At 40.7% G+C, this 26,074-nt stretch overlaps 2 protein-coding genes across 11 annotated transcripts in view; one reads left to right on the top strand and one right to left on the bottom strand.

The window, feature by feature from the left end:
- Positions 1-26,074, top strand: part of LOC109403306 (zwei Ig domain protein zig-8) — a 911,020-nt gene that overhangs the window by 463,149 nt on the left and 421,797 nt on the right. The window lies entirely within an intron of this gene.
- The window catches only part of LOC134290462 (uncharacterized), a 73,078-nt gene that overhangs the window by 34,597 nt on the left and 12,407 nt on the right, over positions 1-26,074 (bottom strand). Inside the window, exon 4 of the mRNA XM_062857608.1 lies at positions 11,769-11,880. Within this exon, the coding sequence (XP_062713592.1) occupies positions 11,769-11,880 (112 nt within the window). The remainder of the gene's footprint in view (positions 1-11,768; positions 11,881-26,074) is intronic.

Genomic DNA, 26,074 nt, shown 5'->3' with positions numbered 1-26,074 from the left:
AAATGGTGTCCGAGGCAGGTGATTCGAAAAATGGCGCCGAGGGTCTTAAATTGAATCGATTGTTGAAATGAATATCTTTGTCAGACATGAGTCGAAACGCAACTTTTCCAGAATGAGGACAAAATATTATGGGAATTTTCAGGATAAGCGTTTGAACACTGGAATCTTGAAGCTCCATCTATTTATCTCATAATTTGACGAAAAGATAACTAATTTTGATTGTTATACAAGGAGATATTTTGAATCTATCAAAGCTCATGAATTTGGATGACTATTTTATTATTGTCAAAGTTGGATGATTCTGGGTTATACCTTTTTGCCTTTCTCGTACACCAAGGTGTACCGAAAGGCTATATGTTCACTCCAAAATCGAAAATTTGATAGAGCCCCCGGAGGGGTCTAGTGTTATATACCAATCGACACAGCTCGACGAATTGAGGTGATGTCTGTGTGTATGTATGTGTGTGTGTGTGTGTATGTGTACAAAAAGGTCACCTCATTTTTAGATAGTAAATATGAACCGATTTCATCGACCGATGGTTCATTCGACGGGGTACATTGTCCCATTGTTTCCTATTGAAAATGGTTCAGATCGGTCCAGCCGTTCCGGAGTTATGGCCATTTAGGTGTTCCGGACCGGTACCCCAGGAAGGGGCCAGATATGGAAATGCACAAACCCATGCATGCGACCCATCAAACCACGGCATTTTCGGTTATCTGATGAACAGGAAGTAGGAAAATAGTCTCTGACTATATCTGAGCCGGTAGTGTTCCGGAACCGGTTCCGGGTGTCCCGCCGGAAGTGGCCAAATAAAAAGTGAACATAACCCATGCATGCGACACGTCAAATAGCGGCTTTTTCGATAACCAGTTGAATGGTGAACAGGAAAATAGTTTCAGACCATATCTGAAATAATTGTATTCCGGAACTGGTTCCGGATGCCCTGCCGGAAGAGGCCAATGTGAACCAAACCCAGGCATGCGACACATCAAAGAGCAGCTTTTTCGTTAACTAGAAGAACGGTAAGCAAGAAAGTAGTTTCAGACCATATCTGAACTAATTGTATTCCGGAACCGGTTCCGGATGTCCTGCCGGAAGTGGCCGCAATTAAAAAGGTGAACCAAACCCAGGCATGTGACACATCGAAGAGCGGCTTTTCGATAATCAGATGAACGGTAAGCAGGAAAATAGTTTCATACCGTATCTAAACCGGTTGTGTTCCGGAACCGGTTCCAGGTGTTCCGTTGGAAGTGACCAATTAAAAAAACTAAACCAAACCCTTGCATGTGAAACACAAATGTTCGTTAACCAGATCAACGGGCAGCAAGAAAATAGTCTCTGACCACACTTAAGATTACCGGCAGTGTTGCAGAATCAGGATTAGATCCATTGCTGAAAGTACGCAGGTGAACAAAATCGATGCAAGAGATTAATATGTGTAAAAGAACAAAACCTTGATAAAAATTTAAGCGATATTGTCAAATTACACCATTTTAGATTCCTGAGGCGTCATTATGCAGTAGGATGGCTTATAACCGGAAAAAATGTTGAGTACATATTCGACGAGAAAGGCACTATCACCACTAGGTGGATTAATCTGGGTTTTTTACATAAATTTGATAAAAATGCGTTAATTTCGCATTACGAATTTTGGAACGGGTCTTTCTGAAATTAAAGTTCACATAGTTGTTCATCATTTGCCACCAGAATCTCAAAACTGTCAAATTTCTAGTTGTGCCCATATTGTAGAAAACCAAGAATATGCAGTGGTCGGCTGGTGGGCGTTGTAGCCGGGAGCAGTAGTTGTTTGGAGTGCAGTCGTTGGCCTCTATAGCCCTATCATCGACGTGCAGTGCAAGAGATCTTTTGCTGGAAGCTGTGGGATGTCCGACGAGTACTGGTTGTACTGAATTGACCCGAAGAGGCTACCCTGGAGAACGCCGACTTCAAACGTTGTACTTGCTAGGGATACCTGGAAAGTGCCGTTGGTTAGGTATTCTCTTACCATCCTGATTCAAGTGGAGGACGATTTGCGAAGCCGTCGCAAAATGCGTGACTTGAGACGCATAGGCATGGACCGAGTCGAATGGAGACGACCCCTACGTATAGCAGAAGACCAGAGCCGGATTTACAAATGTGGGGGCCCGGGGCCACAGTGTTGTGGGGGCCCTCTTTCTAAAGGATATTTTTTTTTGCTTATATAGAATGGAAAAAAAATCGTGAAAAAAATCATACAAAATGTACTATTGTCGTTGTGGAAGATTTTGAATCTTATTACAAAAAAATGCTACCCATTCATAAGTAATATTCAGATTTGGTTCTAGTGTAAAAACAATATTACAAGAAATTACGTAAAGTAAAAATCGTTTTTTTCGCGAGTATGCTCATGGCATAAAATTTCTAACACAGACAGAAAGACAGAGAAATTTGAAGAAGAATTTATAGCAGAGATCTTCGAAAATTTTTGAGTTTATTTATAATGCACTCGCAGAGGTACAGTGACCCCACACCGATGAATCACCTTAATTTTTGTACACTATTTATGAATCACCATGTTGATCAAATGGAGTGATCCATAAATTGTGGTCATTTTTGCCGATTCATAAATTGTGGGGTCACTGTAGTTTTTGCGCAAGCTTTAATAAGAATTTCTAGCGCAATGCTTAGTTAGAGAAGTTTTTAGCGACCTCCCAAAAGAATTTTCGACATAATTTTTAAATCAACTCCTGGTAAAACTATTAAAGGTAAAAGTATTAAAAAAAGGAACTTCTAATATAATTGCTATATTCTAATGTAGTTGTAATATAAAAAAAAAAAAGACGCGGACACCGTCTTCAGCCAGAGGCTGGCACAGACTGAATGAAACTTAAACACTAGACAAGGGACATACGGAGCATGCACCAATGGATACGGAGAAGAAACTATTCTCACGAAAAGTTTCATCGCCCGGAGCGGGAATCGAACCCTCACCCCATAGCATGGTGCGATTAGAAGCTTGGTGACCCTAACCGCACGGCTACGAGGCTCCACATAGTAACTGTTTGTGAAATTTTAGCGATAATCTGTAGTGCGTTCCTGACGGAGCTTCTGACTTCAATTTATGTACTTCTTTTTGATTTTTTGGGAAATTTCTAGAAAATGTTTGGTGGAGATCTAAGACGATTTTTAAACCGAAGGTAAAAATCAGAATTTCATTATCTATTAATATTTTTCCACAAATTTCTTCAAAAATTTCCTATGAGTTTTGTCAGAAGTTCACCAAAATTACATCCCTAATTCAGAAATAACTTCTCTTAAGAACTGAAGAAATACAGACCGAAACTCTTCGAAATAATCCTTTTATGCAATTTATTTGTAAGAGTTCCGGTCTGTGTTTCTTGTGCTTGCTAGAGTTTATTTAGTTTAATATTCAGTAGGAACTTTTTGCCTCTCCATTCTACACAGTTTTGGAAATTTTCCAGAACTCAGAAGAAGATTTTTACCAGGACTGTTGTAAAACATCTTGTGCAATTGCAGAAGACAGATTTATTTATGAAATATTGTTATCAAGTATTAGATGAAGTTTGTGTAAGCCACAGAACAGTTAGCTATGATCTTTCCAATTAGACCGAAACAAATTTCATTCTTTTTTTGCCACAGTGCTCGTTGATTCGTCAAGGGGGGCGGATGAAAAATAATAAATGTATTTGATGAAAATTAAAGAAAATCTTTAAACTTATCAGATTTGTTAAAAAAAATCATGACGATTTATATTTCATCTTAAATTTTCAAAATTTCTTGAAGACTTTATTTGTGAACCACCATTGAAATGTTGAAATCCGACCAAAATTTTCCGAAGAAGGAAGTAACATTAGAAAAAACGAAATTTTTGTCAGCCTTAAAACCACAACATGTCATTTACATCCTTCCAAAATTTTATTGTTTTACATCCTCCCGCATTGCTGGAGAGAATTCAACACTGGCGGAGATTGTCGGTAACACCCAGACAAATGAAGGTGAATCTTTGATTGATCTGATGGATGCAACAGTAGGTGACTCCGATGTTGAATCAATCGATTCAGAAGAATCATCCATCGATGAAGTCCCTGCGACAAACGCTGCGAAGATGACCAAGACAACGAAACCTTCTGAAACTCCAAACAATCAACCCAGTGTCGCAACGGCCGGTTCGTCGAAATCTATCAACATGGAAACCGAAGCAGATCCACTTGGCGGCCGCAAACGGCCTCTTTCACCGAAGCTCGCTGAACAGGAAACCCAACGGCCCCAACGCCGACCAAAATCCCAACGTCACACTTCAAAGTGATGAAGATGTGTTTTCTCCATGTACCCGAATCGTCCATGCCATGTTTTCCACCAAATCATCCATCCGAATCACCGTTAGAGCATCGAGTCTTTCCAAAGGTAAAAATGCAAAGTATATGTCTGGCCGTAGCGCCATCAGATACTGCCGTCCTGAAAATTCAATCAAATTCCCCAGAAATATGCCGCCCAAAGTGCACCGTCATCATAAACTGCAACCAGATATGTATTTCCTCGTTGGAGCATCGCTTTTTCTCAAAGGTAAAAATAAACAGAATATGTCCTGTCGAAGTGTATTCCGATACTGCCGCCCTAAGAAGTACAACAATCTCCACAGAAGTCACACAAATATGCATCAACCTGCCAAATCGTCATGACTGCCAACACTCCCTGCATGCTATGTCGTCGATGGAGCATCGCATTTTTCTGAAGGTAAAAAAACATAGTATATGTCCTGCCGTTGTAATCCTGGATACTGCCGTCCGTGTCAAGAGTATCTCGTCATCCGCAGGCCAAAACACAACATCATCCTCTAAGCCGGCACAAGTCGGTGATCCAAAATGTCGACTGATGAATGGAACACTAGATGCACAACAACTGGAAAATCGATCTGGCTCATTCATCAACAATAACACAATCCTTGTTGCGAATTATGGTAGGACACAAAACCCCCAGGTGAGCGTATTTACAAACAAACATGTAGACTACTATGGAGAGATTGTCAGTATCACTGCAGTGCACACGTCAGATGTTGACAAATGCCAGAGACTGAGAACGCAGGCAAGAGCTCAGTTTTCTGCTAGGGTAAAGTCGGTAAAGCTCGCCCCTTTCTTAAAATATAGAAATGGATAATTTGAGCTACAATTTCGCAACCATAAATATTGCTAACATCTACAGTCAAACTAAGATTGATGCGCTCAACTCATTTTTACGTACAAACGAAATTGACGTAGTTTATCTGCAAGAGGTAGAAAATTCATCCATACAATTGGCAGGTTATTCTATAGAGTTCAACATTGACAATAGGAATAGGGGCGTCGCAATTGCTTATAAGCCTAGTATCGAATACATATCATGTCAGAAATCTCTGGATGGTAGACTGATAACGATAACATTAAAGAATGGGGTCACATTGTGCAATATTTATGCACCGACAGGAACTCAGAATAGGACATCTCGGGAAGACTTCTTCAATTTAACTTGTGCACACTACCTCCGCAACTGTACAGGACCTATCATCTTAGGGGGTGATTTTAATTCTGTGGTAAATCCCAAAGACGCAACTGGAGCTACCCCGCGGAGTCATATGACGTCAAGGATGATGAACTCATTAGAGCTAATCGATGTTTGGCGGTTTCTTCGTCGTAATGACACGGATTTCACTTTTGTGCGTGCTGGGTCTTGCTCCAGCTTAGACCGTTTTCTTATCTCGAAATCCTCAACAGCTTGGCTGAGGATAATTAGTCACTCAGTTACCTGCTTTACCGATCATAAAGCAGTAATAATGCGAATAGTTCTACCCGTTACTGGCCCTCTTATCGGGAGGGGTCTCTGGAGGCTTAATCCATATGTTCTGGATGATGAGGATACACTCCATCGGTTTCGAGACAGATGGGATTACCTAGTACGGCAGAGACAACATTTTCGTTCCTGGTCCTTATGGTGGTTGGATTTCGCAAAACCTAAAGTGGCTTCCTTTCTGCGATGGCGTACTTCTCTCCAGCTTCGAGACTTCCAGAATACAATGAACCTTCTGCATGGCGAACTTACAAGAGCGTATGACTTGTATGGTAACGACCCAACGCAACTCACACGAATCAACCGGATTAAAAGCATTATGCTCCTGAAACAACGTGAGTCTTCCAGCAATTGGCGGCAACTGAAGGAAACATACCTGGCAGGAGAACCAACTTCTCTGTTTCACCTCTATGACAAGAATCAAAACCGTTCCAAGACCTTAATATCCGAAAAAGATAATGGAGGGAATATCATCAACGATAGCAATCAGATAGAGCAATGCGTGGTCACATACTTCGAAGATCTGTTTCAAGAAAACATGCAGCATCAGGCGACGACATGCACCTTCCTCCCGTCATCGTGCATACCTGATAATAATGCAGCAAACGAAAAACTGATGGATCCACTTGAAGCCGATGAAATTCACCGTTGCATCAAATCCAGCTATTCTAGGAAATCGCCAGGAGAGGATGGACTCCCAAAGGAATTCTACATGAAATATTGGGACATTATTGGTCGTGAGTTCACGCTTGTCTTGAACGAAATGATTCGCGGTCCTAATATTGATTCCAGAATGATGAACGGAATCGTCGTTCTGGTCAAGAAGAAAGGTACTTCTAAAACAATCAGTGCTTATCGTCCAATCACGCTCCTAAACTTCCACTACAAGATTCTGACTAGAGTTTTGAAACATAGAATGGCCCCGCTTTTGCAATTTGTTCTATCCAAACACCAAAAATGTTCAAACGGGAAGCGAAATATCTTCGAAGTTACTAGCAAAATACTAGACACAATCTCCTCTCTCAAGCATTCAAAGAAATCCTCGCTGTTAGTGTCTTTCGACCTCGATCATGCATTTGACAGGGTGAAGCACAGTTTTCTTCTACAAACAATGCATCGTATGAAGTTCAATGAACAATTCATAGAACTACTCCGAAGAATTATGAGCAACTCTTCCTCAAGAGTGAAAACAACGGTAAACTGTCAAGGGCATTCAAAATCAACTGTTCGGTAAGACAAGGAGATCCACTTAGTATGTTCCTCTTCGTATTATACATGCAACCTCTGATAGACAAAATTGTGGACTCTGGATGTGCTGGCGATGGGTTGAACGTGTACGCAGACGACATCAGCATCTTCGTTCCTGATATGGAAACATTACAACGTGTTGTGCAGATAATAATGGGTTTCCATGGCGTCTCGGGTGCGGTTCTTAATCAGCAGAAAACACTGGCACTGAAAATAGGAAACTTTCAATCTGGAGACCAGCTACCTTGGCTTAACGTCACTAATTGTGTGAAAATATTGGGCATCAGTTTTTCCTGCAGCGTCAAGGAGACTATGGACTTAACCTGGACTAACGTAGTCAAAAATATGAAGTGGCGGTTGTGGATGAGAGCGTAAACCTCCATTAAACAGCTGCCGTCTTGAAGTTTTTGCCGCCATCTTGAATTTTGAGACGCCATATATGGCAGTGAACATATCGTCGGTTTCCTGCTATAGGGGCACAACTCAAAAAATGTGAATTTTCAGAATAAGCGTTTGAAAATTGGCAATCATGGAACACCTCCTGCAAATTCACTTATTTCTCTCATCATTTGACAAAAGTAAACAAATTTTGATTGTTGTATTATTGAAAGGGGCTGAAGGACTATCTGTTTCATGAATTTTTGACAACTATTTTTCAACGACTATTGAAAAAGTTGACTGATTTTGAGTTGTGCCCTTACTGCGGAAAATTGGTGAAAATGCCCAAATCTCGCGTTTCACAACGAATTTTGGAACGGGTCTTTGTGAGATGAAATTTTACATAGTTTTTCATCATTTGCCATCAAAATCTCAAAAATGTTGCGATTTCAGGAACGTTTCATTGCGTTGCAAGATGTTTCAAAGTATTTCAGAATATTTTAGAATTGAACAAGACGACCCAGACTGATTATGCTTGTGGATCCGATGACCTTCACTCAAGGAAGTTTTTGGAGATTGTACGTGGATTTGTACGTGGAATACGTGCTCCAAGCTCGTTACCCTACTTATAATGTAGATAAAACATTAGGGGTACTCACTAAACAGACTAAATTGCTGCGTAAGCCATGATTTTCTGCTTATTTGAAATGTTTCATTATTTTGTGAATGAAAAAATCAAAGAGTGCCTTGGTGATCGCGACGTTTCATCAGTTTAATCAGTTTACGCTGTTAAGTGAATCCCCCTATTATTTTTTATTGTGTTGTTGCTTTCCCGAATTACTTCCGTAGTCGCTCACAACTTGTAGTCCGTTGAATTCATTCATGAATCTTACAGTAGACTCATGCTGCGCATAATTTCTTCACCGCAAAGGAGGATCGATTACTCTTCTTCAGAGAAGTGAAACTGGACGGTTTCCGGCCATCAGGCCGAATGACGTTTGACCGAACGTCATTTGGCCAAATGCCGTTTGGCCGAATTATAATCAAAAGGATTTGGAGCCATAGACTCTAGATAACATTCTATAACTTCCAGTATGATCATCAGAAATATTTCCTTCTTCTAATCATAGGCTATTCTTTCTAGTTTTATCATTAAGGGATTAGTTGGCGTTGAACATTTTTGTCACAGATTATTCCTTCTCTTTGAATTATAGGCTGTTCTTTCGGGTTATATTTATATAGGAAGCAGTGGCATGATCACTTAAGTTCATCATTCCTTTTTCGGGCAAATGGCTTTCGGCCAAACGGCGTTCAGCCAAACTACATTTGGTCAAATGGCGCTCGGCCAAATGACCCGGAACCACACTGGACTGTTGTTCAAGCTGAGTCATGCATACAGGAAGGGACGCTTTTTTCATCAACTTAGTATATCGTGTGGCAGGTATGGAGATTCTCTATGCCCGAGAAAGTCAAAAAAGTTTCCATATCGAAAAGTTCATGGATCAACCGAAACTCTAACCCACCACCCCAGCATGGCCATGCTTAATACTCACGCCTTTAGCTAGATGGGCCCTCATAGCAGATGGAATTGGCCAAAAGAGTCCCAAACACACATTGAACTCATCACTTGACAGCACATAGTTGAAAGAGTATGTGCGCAATCATGAGTTTCATTCATTTCACAAGCTATGCATATCAGATGACATTTGATCGAGAAAGCCCGAGCAGAGCAAGTTAATAACTACGAAATCACATAACCTGTTTTTATTTTTTTTTTGTCACCCGAGCAGAAGGGAATAACAACAGCATAAGGAGCTGTGTTATTTGGGCAAAATAACTGAATAATAAAATCGATTATTTCTAAGTTATTACCATAACATATTGTGTTATAAACTTATCTGTCATAAGCGGCAAAATAACAAATTCCATAACAAAAAAATGTTCCTGGGAAACCATTTCAATAACTTGTTTTGTTAGTTTCAATAACAACTTAATAACCAGGGATAATCCAACAACTTAATAATCCAGGGAAAAATCGGAGGAATTAAAACAATCTTTCCAATATCCCAAAAAAAATCTGCAGAACTGTTGAGCATTCTAAAAAAATCAGTTTCTATGCTGAAAAAAAAAAACAAAACAAAAGTCACAAATTGCTATCGACGATCAAACTTTTTCAAGTACACGCTAAGAAAAAGTTACTCTAAAATGAGTAAGATTCACACAAAACCGAGCTAAACTGGAACAGCTCAAAAAATGAGTAAATTGCATTTCCAGCGATAGCGCTGGCCCAAGTGCAAAAATCCAGTCGTATAATATTCTTCCCATCAGCAAGAATATTATACGACTTAAACTGATGAGATTTTCGCACTTGGGCCAGCGCTATCTAAAATTTACTCATTTTTGAGTTGTCCCACTTTAGCTCGAAAATGAGTGAATTTTCTAACCGTGTACACGTGCTGATTTCAAAACCGAAAACAATTAAAGTACAACAGTTTATAAATTACAGGTGGATATCGAAGCTCGTCGTATTTAATAATATAGAAATTACTAAAGTTCTATTATCTTGTGACTTCAAATGTCTTAGAATGAATTAAAAGCTGAATACAGTATTTTTTGATCATTTGAAAATAATTCTTACGTCAGAAAGATGAACCTCATGTAATTTTTGTGAGACAAAGCGAATAATTTTATATAATAAGTATTATAACTTATTTAGTAACGAGTTTGATATCATAGCAAATTCTGCTCTCCGATTATTATCAATAACATATTAATATCAAAATTTGTTATCGAAATATTTTCCGCATTGAGTTGTTATTGAAACTAACAAAACAAGTTATTGAAATGGTTTTCCAGGAACATTTTTTTGTTATGGAATTTGTTATTTTGCCGCTTATGACAGACAAGTTTATAACACAATATGTTATGGTAATAACTTAAAGATAATCGATTTTATTATTCAGTTATTTTGCCAAAATAACACAGCTTCTTATGCTGTTGTTATTCCCTTCTGCTCGGGATTGCTCGATTCCGGTCAATAAAAAAGCGAACTCTCTTTATAAAGCGTGCACTAAAGAAGACGGTATTGCCAATCTATGCAAACTGTAATTTCTTTCAGTGCTTGAATATTTCTTAATTTATTTAAAATTTGTGATTAGATCTTCATATCGCGTCAAAATTGAATTCAAACTAATAATTTAATTGAAAATTAATGAAACCAAATTGAAAATGTAGGCGCAGTTGTGAAAATTTTATCTCTATCAAATCAAATCGTTAAATAGTTTGGATTGAAAACTCACAATTTAACAAAGCAAATTCTGCGGTTTGTGAATCTTACCTTATCAATATGTGTAAATTGAACTAAGGATTACTAGGTCAAAGGCAACTGATTGATTTTTTATTCCGCTAGAATCTTAATTAATTAGAATGCATTCAATTATCATCTTTTCCTGACGTAGGTCGTAAGACTTCAAAAACGAATCACAAAAGCAGAAGAATGGAAATTTGTCCGATATCTCACTTACAAGCTTATTTCACATGTATGTGCACTATGTGTCCCTTTGACACGGAAATGCACCTCCTGGAAATCGAATCAGCGAGCTGAAGACTTGATGCATACTCAAGGACTTGCACTTGTCAACCGATGTGCTTTGTGACACTCTGACAAGTGGTTGTCATGCACCCGACTAGCACCGCAAAACCGGTGACACCATTCACTTCGCCATTAATTACAACCAATGGCTTTTATCCTCGGAGCATGTAAGCTCTCAACCGCAATTCTACAAGACCACCACGTGCATGCTTTGTACAAAGTGTCCAATGAATAATTAAATGCTTACGGATCACTTCCTCCGACCAACCGAACCAACCCGACGACGCTCTTCTGCCCGGGTTCACCTCACCAACATCAGCCTCATCTAGCTCTAGATACCCACCCGTTTCAATTAAAAACCATCCAAACCGCAACCGATAAATTATCAAAATAGATGGCACACAAATTACACGGAACGGTAGTCGTCGGGATGGTTCGATATTAACCACGCTTGATGTTGTGAAAACCGCACAGCCCGACGTGATTCCACCGTTTCACCGGAAGCGCTTTCTCTCGCTCTCTTTGCCATACATATGTATGCTCTGCGGTTCACTCCGTCTGTCAAAGTGCGCCCGGGAGCTAAACCCTGGATTAACCTTAGTAATTTTGCCCACTAATGAATATATAGCTGATGAGGATAAGGCGAGGATTTCATTTCATAATTCCCGAATCGTCGTCGTATCTTGGCATTATCATCAGTACAATACGGTTGGGTACCTACCTACCTACGTTCTCTGGTTCCAAGCGTGGTTCTTCGGTTGGCCCTTTTCGTACGTATAGAACTGCGAGATGGCAAATAAGCTAAAGCTAAACACCACACCACGTGTGATCAGGGTGTTATCTGAATTTGAAAGTGGGGCAAAGCAATGAAAATTAATGTTGGAAAATAATTAAAATGGGATAATCAATGTTGCTCAGCTAGACATTTGTTTGATGCACATTTTAGTGGCCCCACGCGTATGTACTTATCTCCTTTTATGGAGGCATCCATTAAGTACGTCACGCTTAGAGGGGAGAGGAGGGGGTTGTGAAAGTGTGACAAGCAATGTATTAGGTATAGGAAAAACTCGTACGGAGGGGGGGGGGTTGAAAATTCTCAATTTTAGCGTGACGTACTCAATGGATGCTCCCTATGAAGTAGATGTTTACGAACGTATTTTAATTATCATACACCGCAAAACTATTTGGACATCATCCGGAACAGTGCTACCATGGCTGTGAAGGCTTGTTCGAAGTAATGGCTATCGAAAGGTAGCTCGTCTTTGCGAATCACACCCATGTTTTGAACGGAACGTCGCTCCTTCCTCTGCTTGTTGTTAAGAAAAACAATGTGTGTTTGCTGCTTCTTATTACACTGCAAAATATTTTTGCTGGTAATCAGCAAACGTTGCTGATTTTTAGCGTGCTGATTGCATTCAACAATACAAATTACTGAGTATCAGCAATTATTTTTCCACTTGCTGAACTATCCAGCAATTTTGACAGTTGATCAGTAAATTTGTGCTGAAATTCAGCAAAAATGTTGCTGAAAATCAGCAAAAGTGTGGCTGAAATTCAGCAATTTCTTTTGCTGATTTTTGGCGTGCTGGAAGCATTTTAAAAATAGGCACTGATTACAAAAAGGTAATGTTTATGATCGACTCCGCTCCGTTCCGGCTAAAGGTACTTTTCGTACCAACATTAACCCGATCGACATGGTCGGTGTCTGTAGCAGGATCTGGGCCCGCTGGCTCGTTCAACGGTTTCCCCATTTAACGGCCCAGCCATTGAAAATTGCTCTGTCAATTCAGCCGTCATACTGTCTAACATCTGTGTGAACAACCTTCACTTCAGCAGTGAAAGTTCTTCACTCAGAACTTCCTCCGTCAAATATTTATAAGTTAGACCCCTGCAATTAATATTCAAATATTTATAAGTTAGACCGGCAACGAAAGAAGCGACGCCAGTGCAGCGGAGGACGGAAATGAACCAACTCCCACGCTGAGGGAAGTTAAGGATGCCATTCACCAGCTCAAAACCAACAAAGCAGCTGGCAAGGATGGTATCGCAGCTGAACTCATCAAGATGGGCTCTTGACGGACGGACATAAGGTGGTTGAAAGGTGGAAGCAGCATTACGACGAACACCTGATTGGTGCGGAGGACGTAGGCATGGAATATCAAGGCAGCGACTACGTCAGTACAGCAGGGAGCAACAACGACGCGAGCAAAGTCTAATAACAAAATGACAGCAAATTGAAAGCATGATTTGTATTCAGCAACAAATTGATATCACATTTTGATATCCGTTTATCTTTACTAAACTCGATTTCAAATTTTGTTTAAGGTTTGCTGTCATTTTAAATTAATGTTGTGTTAGAATAGTTTTAAATCTTTTAGAAAACTGTGTTAAGAAATTCTGGGGATATATCATTAGTGCAATAATATTATTGCATGTATGATTTGATATCAACCTAAAAACTCCACATTTAACGATTTTTCATTTTTCTTGCGCTGATAACAAAAGCAGTTATCAATTTGCTATCATCGATAGCAGGAACTGTTTTCAATTTGCTTTCACAGAAACATTTTTCTGCTTTCATTTTTAATGTTTTAACCGTTAAAACGACCAAAACGACAACAACCTGAGTTATCAAAATTTGCAATATAACAACGTCAAATTTAGTTTTCAATTTGCTATCAGGCTTTGCTCGGGGAGCCAACACGCACGTTGAGGGAAGTTAAGAAAGCTATCCAGCAGCTCAAGAACAATAAGTCAGCTGGTAAGGATGGCACCAGAGCTTAACTTTTCAAGAAGGGCCCGGATGGTTTGGCAACCTACCAGCACCTGATAATAGTCCGGATCTGGGGGAACCAACAGCTACTGGAGGAGTGGAAGGAAGGGGTCATTTGCCCCATCTACAAGAGACAAGTTGGAGTGCGAGAACTTCCAAGCGATCACCATTCTGAATGCCGCCTTTAAAGTGCTATCGCAGATCACCTTCCGTCGTCTTTGACCCAAAGTAAATGAGTTTGCGGCAGATTATCAAGCCATGTTCCTCGACGGCCGCTCGACAACGGATGAAATCTTCACCGTGCGGCAAATCCTCCAAAAATGCCGCAAATACTAGGTCCCAACGCACCACCTGTTCATCGACTTTAAGGCAACGTACGATAGTATCGGCCTCAGAAAGTTATGGAAAATCCGTGAAGCTCATTAGATAGATCAAAGCGACGATGGACGGTGTGCGAAACTGCGTAAGGGTTTCGGGCGTGTCTCGTTCGTTAGAATCTCATCAGCAACAACGACAAGATGATGGACTCTGTTGCCTGCTGTTCAACATCGTCCTGAAACGTGTTATGCGACGAGCTGAGCTCAACAGCCGAGGCACGATTTTCATGAAATCCGGTCAATTTGTCTGTTTTGTGGATGACATGAATATTTTTGAGAGAACATTTGGAACGGTGGAATAACTGTATACCCGCCTGAAACGTGAAGCAGCAAAGGTTGGACTCATGGTCAACTCGTCGAAAACGAAGTACGTGATGGTAGGCGGAACCACAAACGACAGGACAAGCCTAGGCAGCAGTGTTACGATAGACGAGGACACTTTCGAGTTATACCTCGGGTTCTTATTAACGGCAGACAACAACGTAAGGGGCCGTTCATAAACCACGTTGATTTTTTGGGGGAGGGAGGTCTTGCCAAAGTCTACGCTCCATACAAATTTTAAAATTTTTGTGAGGACAAAAATATACGAGAAGGGTAGGGGGGTGTCTGAGATGTCCATGTGGTTTATGAACAGCCCCTTAGCCGCAAAATACCAATCATGCATCATCAGTAGAAGTCAGGCTTATTAACCTTCCTTAGTCCTTAAAAAAAAGTTACAAATAAGACCCTGGGGTCGTTTTTGACCCCAAACTTTGAACGGCTCTCAAAAATCAGTGGCTGGACCGATTTTGATTTTCTTTGGCCCAAATGAAAGCCACACATGTCTAGTTTTCAAAACCACCGGAGAGTTCCGGATTTGGTCACTGTGGCCACCGGGAACCTGCTTCAACTTAAAAATGCCGCTTTAGAGACCCTAACATTGGCAAGCTATAACTTTGCAACCAAACAAGTAATCAGGACCGTTCAAGAATCGTTGGAAAGGTATTCACGTGGACTTTGATTAAAAACATTAATATTGACTAATTCTTAAGAACCGGTTCCGGAAATCCGGAACATCCGGAAAGTAATGTTTTTCACGATGATGTGCTAGAAAGCACATTCATATTATTTACAGGATAGAAGTTTTTGCATCAAACTTCTTTAGGCCATAATACAATCTGTCGAGAACTATTCCTGTATGTTTTTGGTTATGTCCCGTCCTTCTGGAACCGGTTCCAGGGATCCCACAAGATGGCCAACGAGTTAACTGTAACGAAATTGAACGGTTTTCCGCGCTAAACACATCTGCGTTGGTTAACTCATGATGAAATCTCAATAATTTCACATGCTCCATATTGTTGTGATATGTAAAAACATTGTTGGACATTGTGGTCCTATGTGGCCACCGGAGTGACCACCGGAGAAACCCGTATTGAGGGAGTTCCATGTTTTTGCAACAAAGATAGGCATTCGACGGCTCTAACTTCATGATTTTTCAGGCCATGTGGCTTCTGGCATTAAATAGAAGAATTGACCATTCTGGTCTGTTTTGGCCACCGGAGTGACCACCGGAGAAACCCGTATTGAGGGAGTTTCATGTTTTTGCAACAAAGATAGGCATTCGACGGCTCTAACTTCATGATTTTTCATGGCCATGTTACTTCTGGCATTAAAAAGAAAAATTGATCATTCTGGTCCGTTTTGGCCACCGGAATGACCACCGGAGAAATCCGTATTGAGGGAGTTTCATGTTTTTGCAACAAAGAAAGGCATTCGACGGCTCTAACTCAATGGTTTTTCATGCACATGTTGCTTCTGGTATTAAAAATAATAGGTATACAAATGTATCCAACAGGGTGTCGTAACTAATAAAATTACAATTACAATTACAATTAAAAATGACAATTAATTATTTTGGTCCACTTTGACCATCGGAGTGACCACCGGAGAAACCCGTATTGAGGGACTTCTATGTTTTTGCAAAAAAAGATAGGCAATCGACGACTCTAACTTCATGATATTTCATGGACATGTTGATTCTGGCATTAAAAAGAACAATTGACTATTCTGGTTCGCTTTGGCCACCGGAGTGACCACCGGAGAAATCCGTATTGAGGGAGTTTCATGTTTTTGCAACAAAGATAGGCATTTGACGGCTCTAACTTCATAATTTTTAATTGCCATGTTGCTTCTGGCATAAAAAAGAAGAATTGGAATTGACATGTTGCTTCTAGTATTAAAAAGGACAATTAATTATTCTGGTCCACTTTGGCCATCGGAGTGACCACCGGAGAAACTCGTATTAAGGGACTTCCATGTTTGGAATTAACAAATATCAAGAAGAAACAGCCAGAAGCCACAGGGCCATGAAAAATCATGAATTTAGAGCCGTCGAATGCCTATATTTGTTGCAAAAACATGAAACTCCCGCAATACGGATTTCTCCGGTGGTCACTCCGGTGGCCAAAGCGAACCAGAATATTCAATTGTTTTTTCTAATACCAGAAGCAACATGTCCATGAAAAATCATGAAGTTAGAGCCTTCGAATGCCTATCTTTGTTACAAAAACATGGAAGTCCCTCAATACGGGTTTCTCCGGTGGTCACTCCGGTGGCCAAAACAGACCATTGTGGTCAATTCTTCTTTTCAATGCCAGAAGCCTCATGTCCATGAGAAGTCATGAAGTTAGAGCCGTCGAATGCCTATCTTTGTTGCAAAAACATGAAACTCCCTCAATACGGGTTTCTCCGGTGGTCACTCCGGTGGCCAAAACAGACCAGAATGGTTAATTCTTCTTTTCAATGCCAGAAGTAACATGGCCATAAAAAATCATGAAGTTAGAGCAGTTGAATGCCTATCTTTGTTGCAAAATCATGGAAGTCCCTCAATACGGGTTTCTCCGGTGGTCACTCCGGTGGCCACATAGGACCACAATGTCCAACAATGTTTTTACATATCACAACAATATGAAGCATGTGAAATTATTGAGATTTCATCATGAGTTAACCAACGCAGATGTGTTTAGCGCGGAAAACCGTTCAATTTCGTTACAGTTAACTCGTTGGCCATCTTGTGGGATCCCTGGAACCGGTTCCAGAAGGACGGGACATAACCAAAAACATACAGAAATAGTTCTCGACAGATTGTATTATGGCCTAAAGAAGTTTGATGCAAAAACTTCTATCCTGTAAATAATATGAATGTGCTTTCTAGCACATTATCGTGAAAAACATTACTTTCCGGATGTTCCGGATTTCCGGAACCGGTTCTTAAGAATTAGTCAATATTAATGTCTTTAATAAAAGTCCACGTGAGTACCTTTCCAACGATTCTTGAAAGGTCCTGATTATTTGTTTGGTTGCAAAGTTATAGCTTGCCAAAGTTAGGGTCTCTAGAGCGGCATTTTTTCAGTTGAAGCAGGTTCCCGGTGGCCACAGTGACTAAATCCGGAACTCTCCGGTGGTTTTGAAAACTAGACATGTGTGGCTTTCATTTGGGCCAAAGAAAATCAAAATCGGTCCAGCCACTGATTTTTGAGAGCCGTTCAAAGTTTGGGTCAAAAATGACCCCAGGGTCTTATTTGTAACTTTTTTTATGGGAGCTCCCCTAGGGGTCGTCCAATGTTTTGGATGAATGGAAATGATAGTTTTCCACAAAAAAATAATTGTCTGAAAATTTCAGATTTCTACTCCTTTCGAAACAAAAGTTATAGCGAATTGAAACTCGGAAAAGGTCAAAAAAGACCCCAAGACCTTACTAAGGTAGGACTCCACAAGAATCTGCGGTCAGAGAAGATTCAACCTCGCACCAAATAAATCATGTACAAGACGCAAAAGCAGGGAGGATACGATGGGCGAGGCATGTTGTGAGAATGCCGGGCAACAACCCTGCAAAGCTGGTGTTTGCAAGAGATCCGGATGGTACAAGAAGACCTGGAGGGCAGCGTGCAAGGTGCGCGGATCAGGCACAGAACGATCTGGCAAGTGTAAGACGCGGACGAGGATGGAAGACTGCAGCCAAGTGTTGTGACGAAGAATTGTTAATTCAGTTTTATTATACTTAATTGTAATGTAATGCTAAATAAATGAAAAGAATGAATGAATTGATCTTTCATGTAAAATTTAACAATCAAAATCAAATGTTTATAGACTATGTTTGAGTAGTGGGAGAATTAGTATTCAAAACTAATAAATGTATAGTTATATTTAATGTTAAATTAGAGAGCGTCCATAATTGACGTAGCTTTAGGGGGGGGGGGTTGTTTTTGATTTTGTGACGAAGCCTTCTACTAAGCCAATTGAAAAAAGTAATTCGTAATTGATTAAATTTTTTACTTGCATTATTCCGTAAATCGTAAAAAACTTTGAAAAAGTTTATGGTGGGAGTCCTATGCAGTTGGGGGTTGGGATCTGATAATCTTCTTCTTCTTCTTCTTCTCGGCGTAACGTCCTCACTGGGACAAAGCCTGCTCCTCAGCTTAGTGTTCTATGAGCACTTCCACAGTTATTAACTGAGAGCTTCCTCTGCCAATGACCATTTTGCATGTGTATATCGTGTGGCAGGCACGAAGATACTCTATGCCCAAGGAAGTCAAGGAAATTTCCTTTACGAAAAGATCCTGGACCGACCGGGAATCGAACCCGTCACCCTCAGCATGGTCATGCTGAATACCCGCGCGTTTACCGCCTCGGTTATATGGGCCCTGGGATCTGATAATATTGGGGTTAAATTATGTTTCTGAAACTCCTTCTGGGAATCCTTTAGGAATCCCTTCCAGGGTTTTTGCAGAAACTCCCTCTGGGATTTCTTCTGGAATTCTTTCAGATATTTAAAAAAAAAAACACTTTCTACAGGGCTCCCCTGAAAAATTCTTCCAACAACTTCTTAAGGAGTTCCTCCAGCAGTTTTGTGAGGATTTTTTCATGGTGTTCCTTCAGGGTTTCCTCAAACAATTTCTAACAGAAATTGCATAATATTTTCAAAAGAATTCGTTCTGGGAATCCGAAAAAAAACTTCTGGAAACATGCTCAGAAGGAATCCCTGAAGGAACTTCTAGAGGAATTCCAAAAGGAACTCCTGGAGAAATCTCCAGATGTTACTTTTGGAGAAATCATGAATAAACCCATGAAAGAATCCCAGGAGGACTTATTTGTAGGGTCTTGGAGCCTGGAGAAATCCTGGTTAAATTGAAAAAAAAAAAACACGGAAGAACTTTTTGTAGGAATCTCGGAAGGAATTTCTGAAGGAATCCAGAAAAAAAGTTTTCGAGAATCCCGGAAAACATCCAGATAGCACTAATGGCGAAATCTAAGAAAGAAAATCCTGGAGGAATTCCAGAAGTGATCATGGGAGGAACCCGTGAAGGGATTCCTCTCAGAATTCTAAGATGTCCTGGCCGAATCTTTGTAGGAGTGAATGAATGCCGGAAGAAGTTCCTGGAGGAATCCCGGGAAAAAATCCTGGATGAATCCCAGAATTCCTGCAGAAATCAAAAAATGGCAATCCCAAAGGGAACTCCTTCAGAAAAACCAAAACGATCTTCTGTAAGAACTTTAGAAGAAACTCCCGCAGTGTCCTTAAAATGTGATGAATTTTATTCGTATGAAACCAATTTGATATTACTAATAAATTTATTAGTGAGCAAACTGATATCTTCGAAAGCTTTTTCATAAACTTCCTGTTCTTTGGCATCAAGCAGAACGATGGATGGGTGCTTAGCTTTGGTGATCATCTTCACTGCACAAATGGTCCGATTCCACGTTTTAGCAGGAATAACTTCTTATCTCTTTTAACGATTATTGTAGACGCTTCAGAGTAGTTTTCCGAAAAAGCTACCGATCGATAGAACTTGTGATGAAAACAGAGAAATACATAGGCAGTCGGGTCTTGGATGCCTGACACTTTTGCCAGTCTTGGTAAGGTGGTGGGATGGTTGTTTAACAAGCTACGTCATTTAAAAGGGGGGGGGGGTATCCGAGTTTGTGACGAAATGCTACGAGGGGGAAGGGGGTATTAGAAATCACTTGAAACAAGCCACGTCATTTATGGTCGGTCCCTTACTGCATGCTGCCTGGGTCAATATATTATTCACTGTAAACTGATGAAGTATCGAGAACATTTGAAATGACTGCCCCACAGCAACGCTCCAAGGTTTAAGCAACTTTCCATCATCAAACATGAATGAAAAGAATTGATGTATCGGCCTCTCAGTAAATGAATCAAATTAATATATGTAAAAACTTAGATAACATAGAATACCAAACCTTAGCTAGAACACTGGAATGCAAGTTTTGTCACAAATTCCCTCATGCACGTTTCGAACAAACCCCGATACACATTTCGCAACCAAATTTTCTTAAGTGAGCAGGTTTATCTACTTTGCTCATTTGAAACTGTCGTTCCAATCTTTCGGGGATCCTGTCACACTCACAAACTTCAGAGGCTTTTCTCCCACCCGAGCCAGCCACACTGCTGTGTACAGTGTATGCTCTTACCTCGTCCAATCTTCCAGCAATCTAGACTTTTCCCAGCTGAGATTGTAGCGGCAGTAATACGACACACGAAGTTGCCTGTTGGCAGGTAGGTACTAGGTACCCCTTTTCGTATTCATATTGTTTTCCTTACTTCTTCCGTCCCCAAAATGAAAAATCGGATTACGAAGAATTAGTGTTGATTTCACTTTGTATGTTCTTTCCCGAGAACACCTGCCGGTGAAGGCGGAAAGTCAGCCGGGCCAGGTTGGCACTTTGTTGGCGGCTTTGTTCGGTGCTGGTTGCCGAGCCCGGTTCCGTTCCGTGTGGAGCCCCGGGGCAGAAAGCTATGATTAACATTTTCAGCCAGGCATTTGCGCTCGCTCGGTACTTGCGCTTGGTGGTTTCAACTTTCGGTGTGGTTGACTTTGGTGGGCAATAGCTTTCTCTGCCGAGCGCAAACTGAATTCACCCGAAACCAAGATAGATAAATCGTTTGGCATGGGCGGATGCATGAAGCAGAACGTGTGGAAGGGGAGGTTGCTGGTGGTGGTTCGCAATTCAACGCTGGCACTGAACAGCTCAGAGTTGGGATTAATTTCAACAATAAAGAACAATAAAACTTTATTGTTGTGGTTGACTTATGGAACATTGGAAATAATTCCCTTCGTCTTGGTTGGTTGAACTGAAAATTGGCGAACTCTGTCTTGCGATCGAGGTTGATTTTCCGACATGTAGGTATGGCATTAGAGCGGTTCAATAAATTGGTTTAACTCCACTCGACTCATAGCCAGATTCTGTCTTCTGCTTTTTTTGTGTAACGTCTATACTGGAAAGAACTCTGCTTCTCAACTTAGTGTTCTATGAGCACTTCCACAGTTATTAACCCTCTAATACCCAACCCCGCCTTTAGACGGGGTATAGTTTGAGCATTTTTGTAATTTTTGTTTCGTGGAAAATCAAAATTTTTATATTTTTGGCTGATATTTAGGACTCTTTTGCATATCTCAAAATGGTTTTTGGAGTATTTTAAAGCATATGAATTTATGTTTTTTAAAAAATCATTGAAAAATGTATGTTTTAGCACCTTTTAGAAGTCATTGTTTATTTTGTATTGAATCGCTACAATTAACACCTTTTAAATTTTTCCCAAATCATTCTACCCTAGTTAAATAGTTTAAGGGAATCGAATACACTCTAAAATTATTTTCCTTAAAATTACACGGGAAATAAAATTTTCTTTGAAAAAAATTTAAAATAAAAATATTACAACAATAATCATAAAATCTCAAAATATTTTCATCTCAAAAAATCCGTACCCCAAATAGGCTTCCATAAAAAATATAAAAGTGTGGGGATGTTCAAAAATAAAAATTAGAAAAATCAAAAACTGAAATTCACGAAATCGAGAATTAAAAAGAATCATCTTCCAAAACATGTTTAAATCGATTTTAGATGACGAAAAATGATATTTAGATTAAAATCAAAAATTTGGGTATTAGAGGGTTAACTAAGAGCTATCTCTAGCAATGACAATTTTGCGTGTGTATAAGGAATCCGTGCGTTTTTTTTTCTGATACTCCTGATTTTTTTATGAATTTGAATTGAGCCTGTTGTGCAAATAAATTACGCAACAAAAATTGAAATCAGTATGCATTCCGATACACGGTTGAACAACAACACATTCCTGCTGAGTGACGGACTTATTTCGAGTGTGTTAAACCATGTGGCCACCACATATCGCCATCGCTGGCGACGTCTGGGCAAACAAATCACTCGGTCGTTTTTTTGCCAGTCGGAAAGAAAAATCACTGCCCCATACCAAGTGGCATTTCCATTACAGTTTTACGGCTGGGCACGCCGCCCTGCAGATAGGGATCTTGAACCAATAATAAAATTGTTGGCCACCGAAAATGAAGAAAATAACTCAGTGAAACCTCAGCAAATAGAAGCTAATTTATGTACGGAGTGGTACATTGCTGCCACAGAGCGGTTTTGCCTGCCTGAGCGAGTATCGCAAGACCGAATGGCTAGTCGACGTCGTCCTAGTCGGGTTTCACTGCTACACTGGTGAAATATGAGTCCGGACTTTGTAGGACGTAAGGTTTTCGTAAGCCTTCCTTCCTTCTTCTATCTTCTTTTGTCCGCCCAACAACGCCAGCACCAGGCCAGTTCCCTGAACCCTTACGAAACGAAACATCCATCCTCAAGTACGACGAGCGACGACGACGACGACAACGATGGCCACGATGACGGATGGAGCAATGAGATACGGCGTATCAATTTTGTTGACGCTTGCAAATGTCCCGGCGGTAAACGAACCCATATGGAAGAACTATCGACCGTAACACGTGATTCGACGACTGAGTGCAATTTCGGCTTGGGATAGGGCAGTGGAATTGGAGATTATTTCCGAACCAATGCTTCTTCATGACTTAAGAAATGTAGGGAAGTGTGGTTCAAGAAGTCGTGCACAAGATTACGTTTATCATTAAAAGTTTTTTTTCTTTTAGGAATAGTTAAAGTGCCTCCATCATTTACTGGATGAGGTAGTGGAAACAATGATTTGCACCTTAAAGATTTGATTATGAAAATAGACTAGCCCAAGCTATCTTGAAAACTCTGTGGAAACACATGGAAAATTTTTTGCAGTATAATGCACCATTGTTCAAAGTTTGATTTGCAAATATACCATCCGACATCATCCGGCATATCACACATTGAGCTATTTTACCCCATGGATGCATTTTGTATCGTACGCCCATACATGATTTGCCTTATGTAATGGGTAGAACCTACACTGCAGTACTACATGCAAGCATCAGAGTGATAATGAACAAACTAAATCGCAATAGGACACGATTGATGAAGTACTATATTTGTAGCTTTACTTTGAAATGGTGCAGTCATCGTGGGTACTATAATGGGTTGCCTAATTGGATGTTGTTTGAGCAATACTTTGGGTACCTGTGTTGTTTTGTTGTTTTCTCAATTTCTCGCAATTTCAGCTAGACAATTGCCCAAAGTTTTGCTCAAACATTATCAAATTATGCAAAGGAATCATTAATTTTATTTATTTTGTATAACGATGTAATAACGATACAATAGAACCGAATCAATAATTTATCGCCACAATACTCGGTTCGTGACTTCAGTCCTCCAACCTCGGCCACGTACCACACTTGCCAGTTCGTTCTGTACCTGGCCCGCCCACCTGTACACTGCTCTTCAGGTCTTCTTGTACCATCCGGATGTTACGCAAACACCAGCTATGCAGTGTTGTTGTCCAGCATTCTCCGCCCATCGTATCCTTCCAATTTTTTGTCACCTTCTGGATGCTAGGTTCGCCATAGAGTGCAGCGAGGTCATGGTTCATGCTTTGCTGCCACACACCGTTCTCCTTCACACCGCCAAAGATAAGCACACGCCGATCGAACACTTGGAGTGCCTTCATGTCCTCCTCAAGCATAGTCAAGGCCTCGGGCCCGTAGGTAGAGAACCACCTGTCTTATCAGGGCTACGTACATACATGGTATATTTTGTGCGAGGTTGAATCTTTCCCAACTGCAGGTTCTTGTGGAGCCCTTAGTAGTCCCGACAGGTCCCGACTTGATGATGCACCTTAGTATTCCGTTGTTGTCCGCCGTTAACCTATCAGGGCGCATGCCTGTTTGACTCTAAAACTGCAACGCGTTCGCTCTGTATACATCGAGCGAGGATTTTTGGAAGTGTTGCATTTTTTACAACAGCGCGCGTAGGGAGAGGCAAAAATAAGGATCCGAGGTATACGAAGTCGTCCACCACCTCGAAAGTGTCCGCGTATATCGTAACACTGCTGCCTGGGCTAACCCTGTCGTTCGTGGTTCCGCCTGCCAGCATGTACTTCAATTTAGAAGCGTTCACCGTAAGCCCGACCTTTGGTGCTTCACGTTTATGAAGGGTGTACAGTTCTGCCGCCGTTCCACATCTTCTTGCAATAATGTCTATGTCATTCACGAAACAGACAAGTTGGGCGGATTTCGTGAAAATCGTACCCGGGCTGTTGAGCCCGGCATAACACCTTCCAGTGCGATGTTAACCCTTATGTGTCCGACAGGGTACCCGGGTACCCAGCGCCCATTTAAAAAGCACGGTGTAGAAAAAAGCAAAACGTTTTTCGGACACATAACGGTTAAACAGCAGGCATGAGAGTCCATCAACTTGTCCAATACCCGGCGAGATTCGAACGAACTAGATAGATCACCCGAAAGGCGCACGCGGTTTTACACTATCTATCGTCGCTTTGACCAATCTAATGAGCTTTCCGGATAAGCCATGCTCGTCCATGATTTTCCATAGCACTCTGCAGTCGACATTTATTGTCGTTCGCCGCCTTAAAGTCGATGAACATATGGTGCGCTGGGACCTGGAATTCGCGGCATTTTTGAAGGATTTTCCTTACCAGCACACTTATTGTTCTTGAGCTGCTGGATAGCATCTTCAACTTCCCTCAACGTGGGTGTCGGCTCATTGTTTCTCCCTACTGTACTGCCGCAGTCATTTCTCCCACTGTATTGGTCCTCCAGGTTTGCGTTTCCTCACCATTCAGGTGTTCGACGTAGTGCTGCTTCCACCTTTCGAGTATCCCACGTGCGTCCGTTAAGATGCTCCTCGTAGCATGAAACCTTTGCGAGATGCGTTGAGCTTCTGGTAGAACATACGTGTTTCCTGTGAATGGTACAGTAGTTCCATTTGTTCGCACCCCGTTTCATCCAGGCGGAACTTTGTCTTTCGAAAGATGTGGATCTTCTGTTTCCGCGTTCTTTTATATCGTTACATGTTCTGCCAAGTCCCGGGCTGCAGCATGCCCATCCTCGCTGCGTTCTTGTCTCCCAAAATTTCGCTACATTTATCGTCGAACCAATCGTTCCTTCAACTCCGTTCCACAGCTGCTTTTATTGTAGGTACTCCAGCAGTCCTCGAGAGGGGCTTATTGCCTCGTGATTCTGCTCGTTCGGTTGATTCACTCCAGATTACACTGTATCAAACAATTGTCCGTACAGCAATTTTTTGGTCAAAATAATTTTTCATGTAAATGATTATAACTTTTTTATACGTCAATCAAAAACGCTGAAATTTTGACCAATTTTAACCCATATGCTGAAGCTCCATTGGTAAAATTTTGAGCGAGATCGAATAAGTTTTCTGAAAACTATAGAACTTTTAGTAAAATTTTTAAAATTTTTGAATAAGGTATGCGCACAGCAAAATCTGGCCAAAGAAAATCAAGCAGTAATAATTCATTCCAACTTGTTCCCAAACCAAAAGCAATTCATCGTAAAAAAGCATTAATTTACTTTAAATCAACATCAAGACATTGCTGATTTGACTTGTTATATCCGTCATCTCGAGTTTTGAGCTTGAGTCCTTCCGTAAAGTTTTGCACAGTACCTTCG

This window comes from Aedes albopictus, chromosome 3 (genome assembly GCF_035046485.1).
Source record: "Aedes albopictus strain Foshan chromosome 3, AalbF5, whole genome shotgun sequence".
Taxonomy (NCBI): Eukaryota; Metazoa; Arthropoda; class Insecta; order Diptera; family Culicidae; genus Aedes; species Aedes albopictus.
This window is presented reverse-complemented; position numbering and strand designations above follow the sequence as displayed.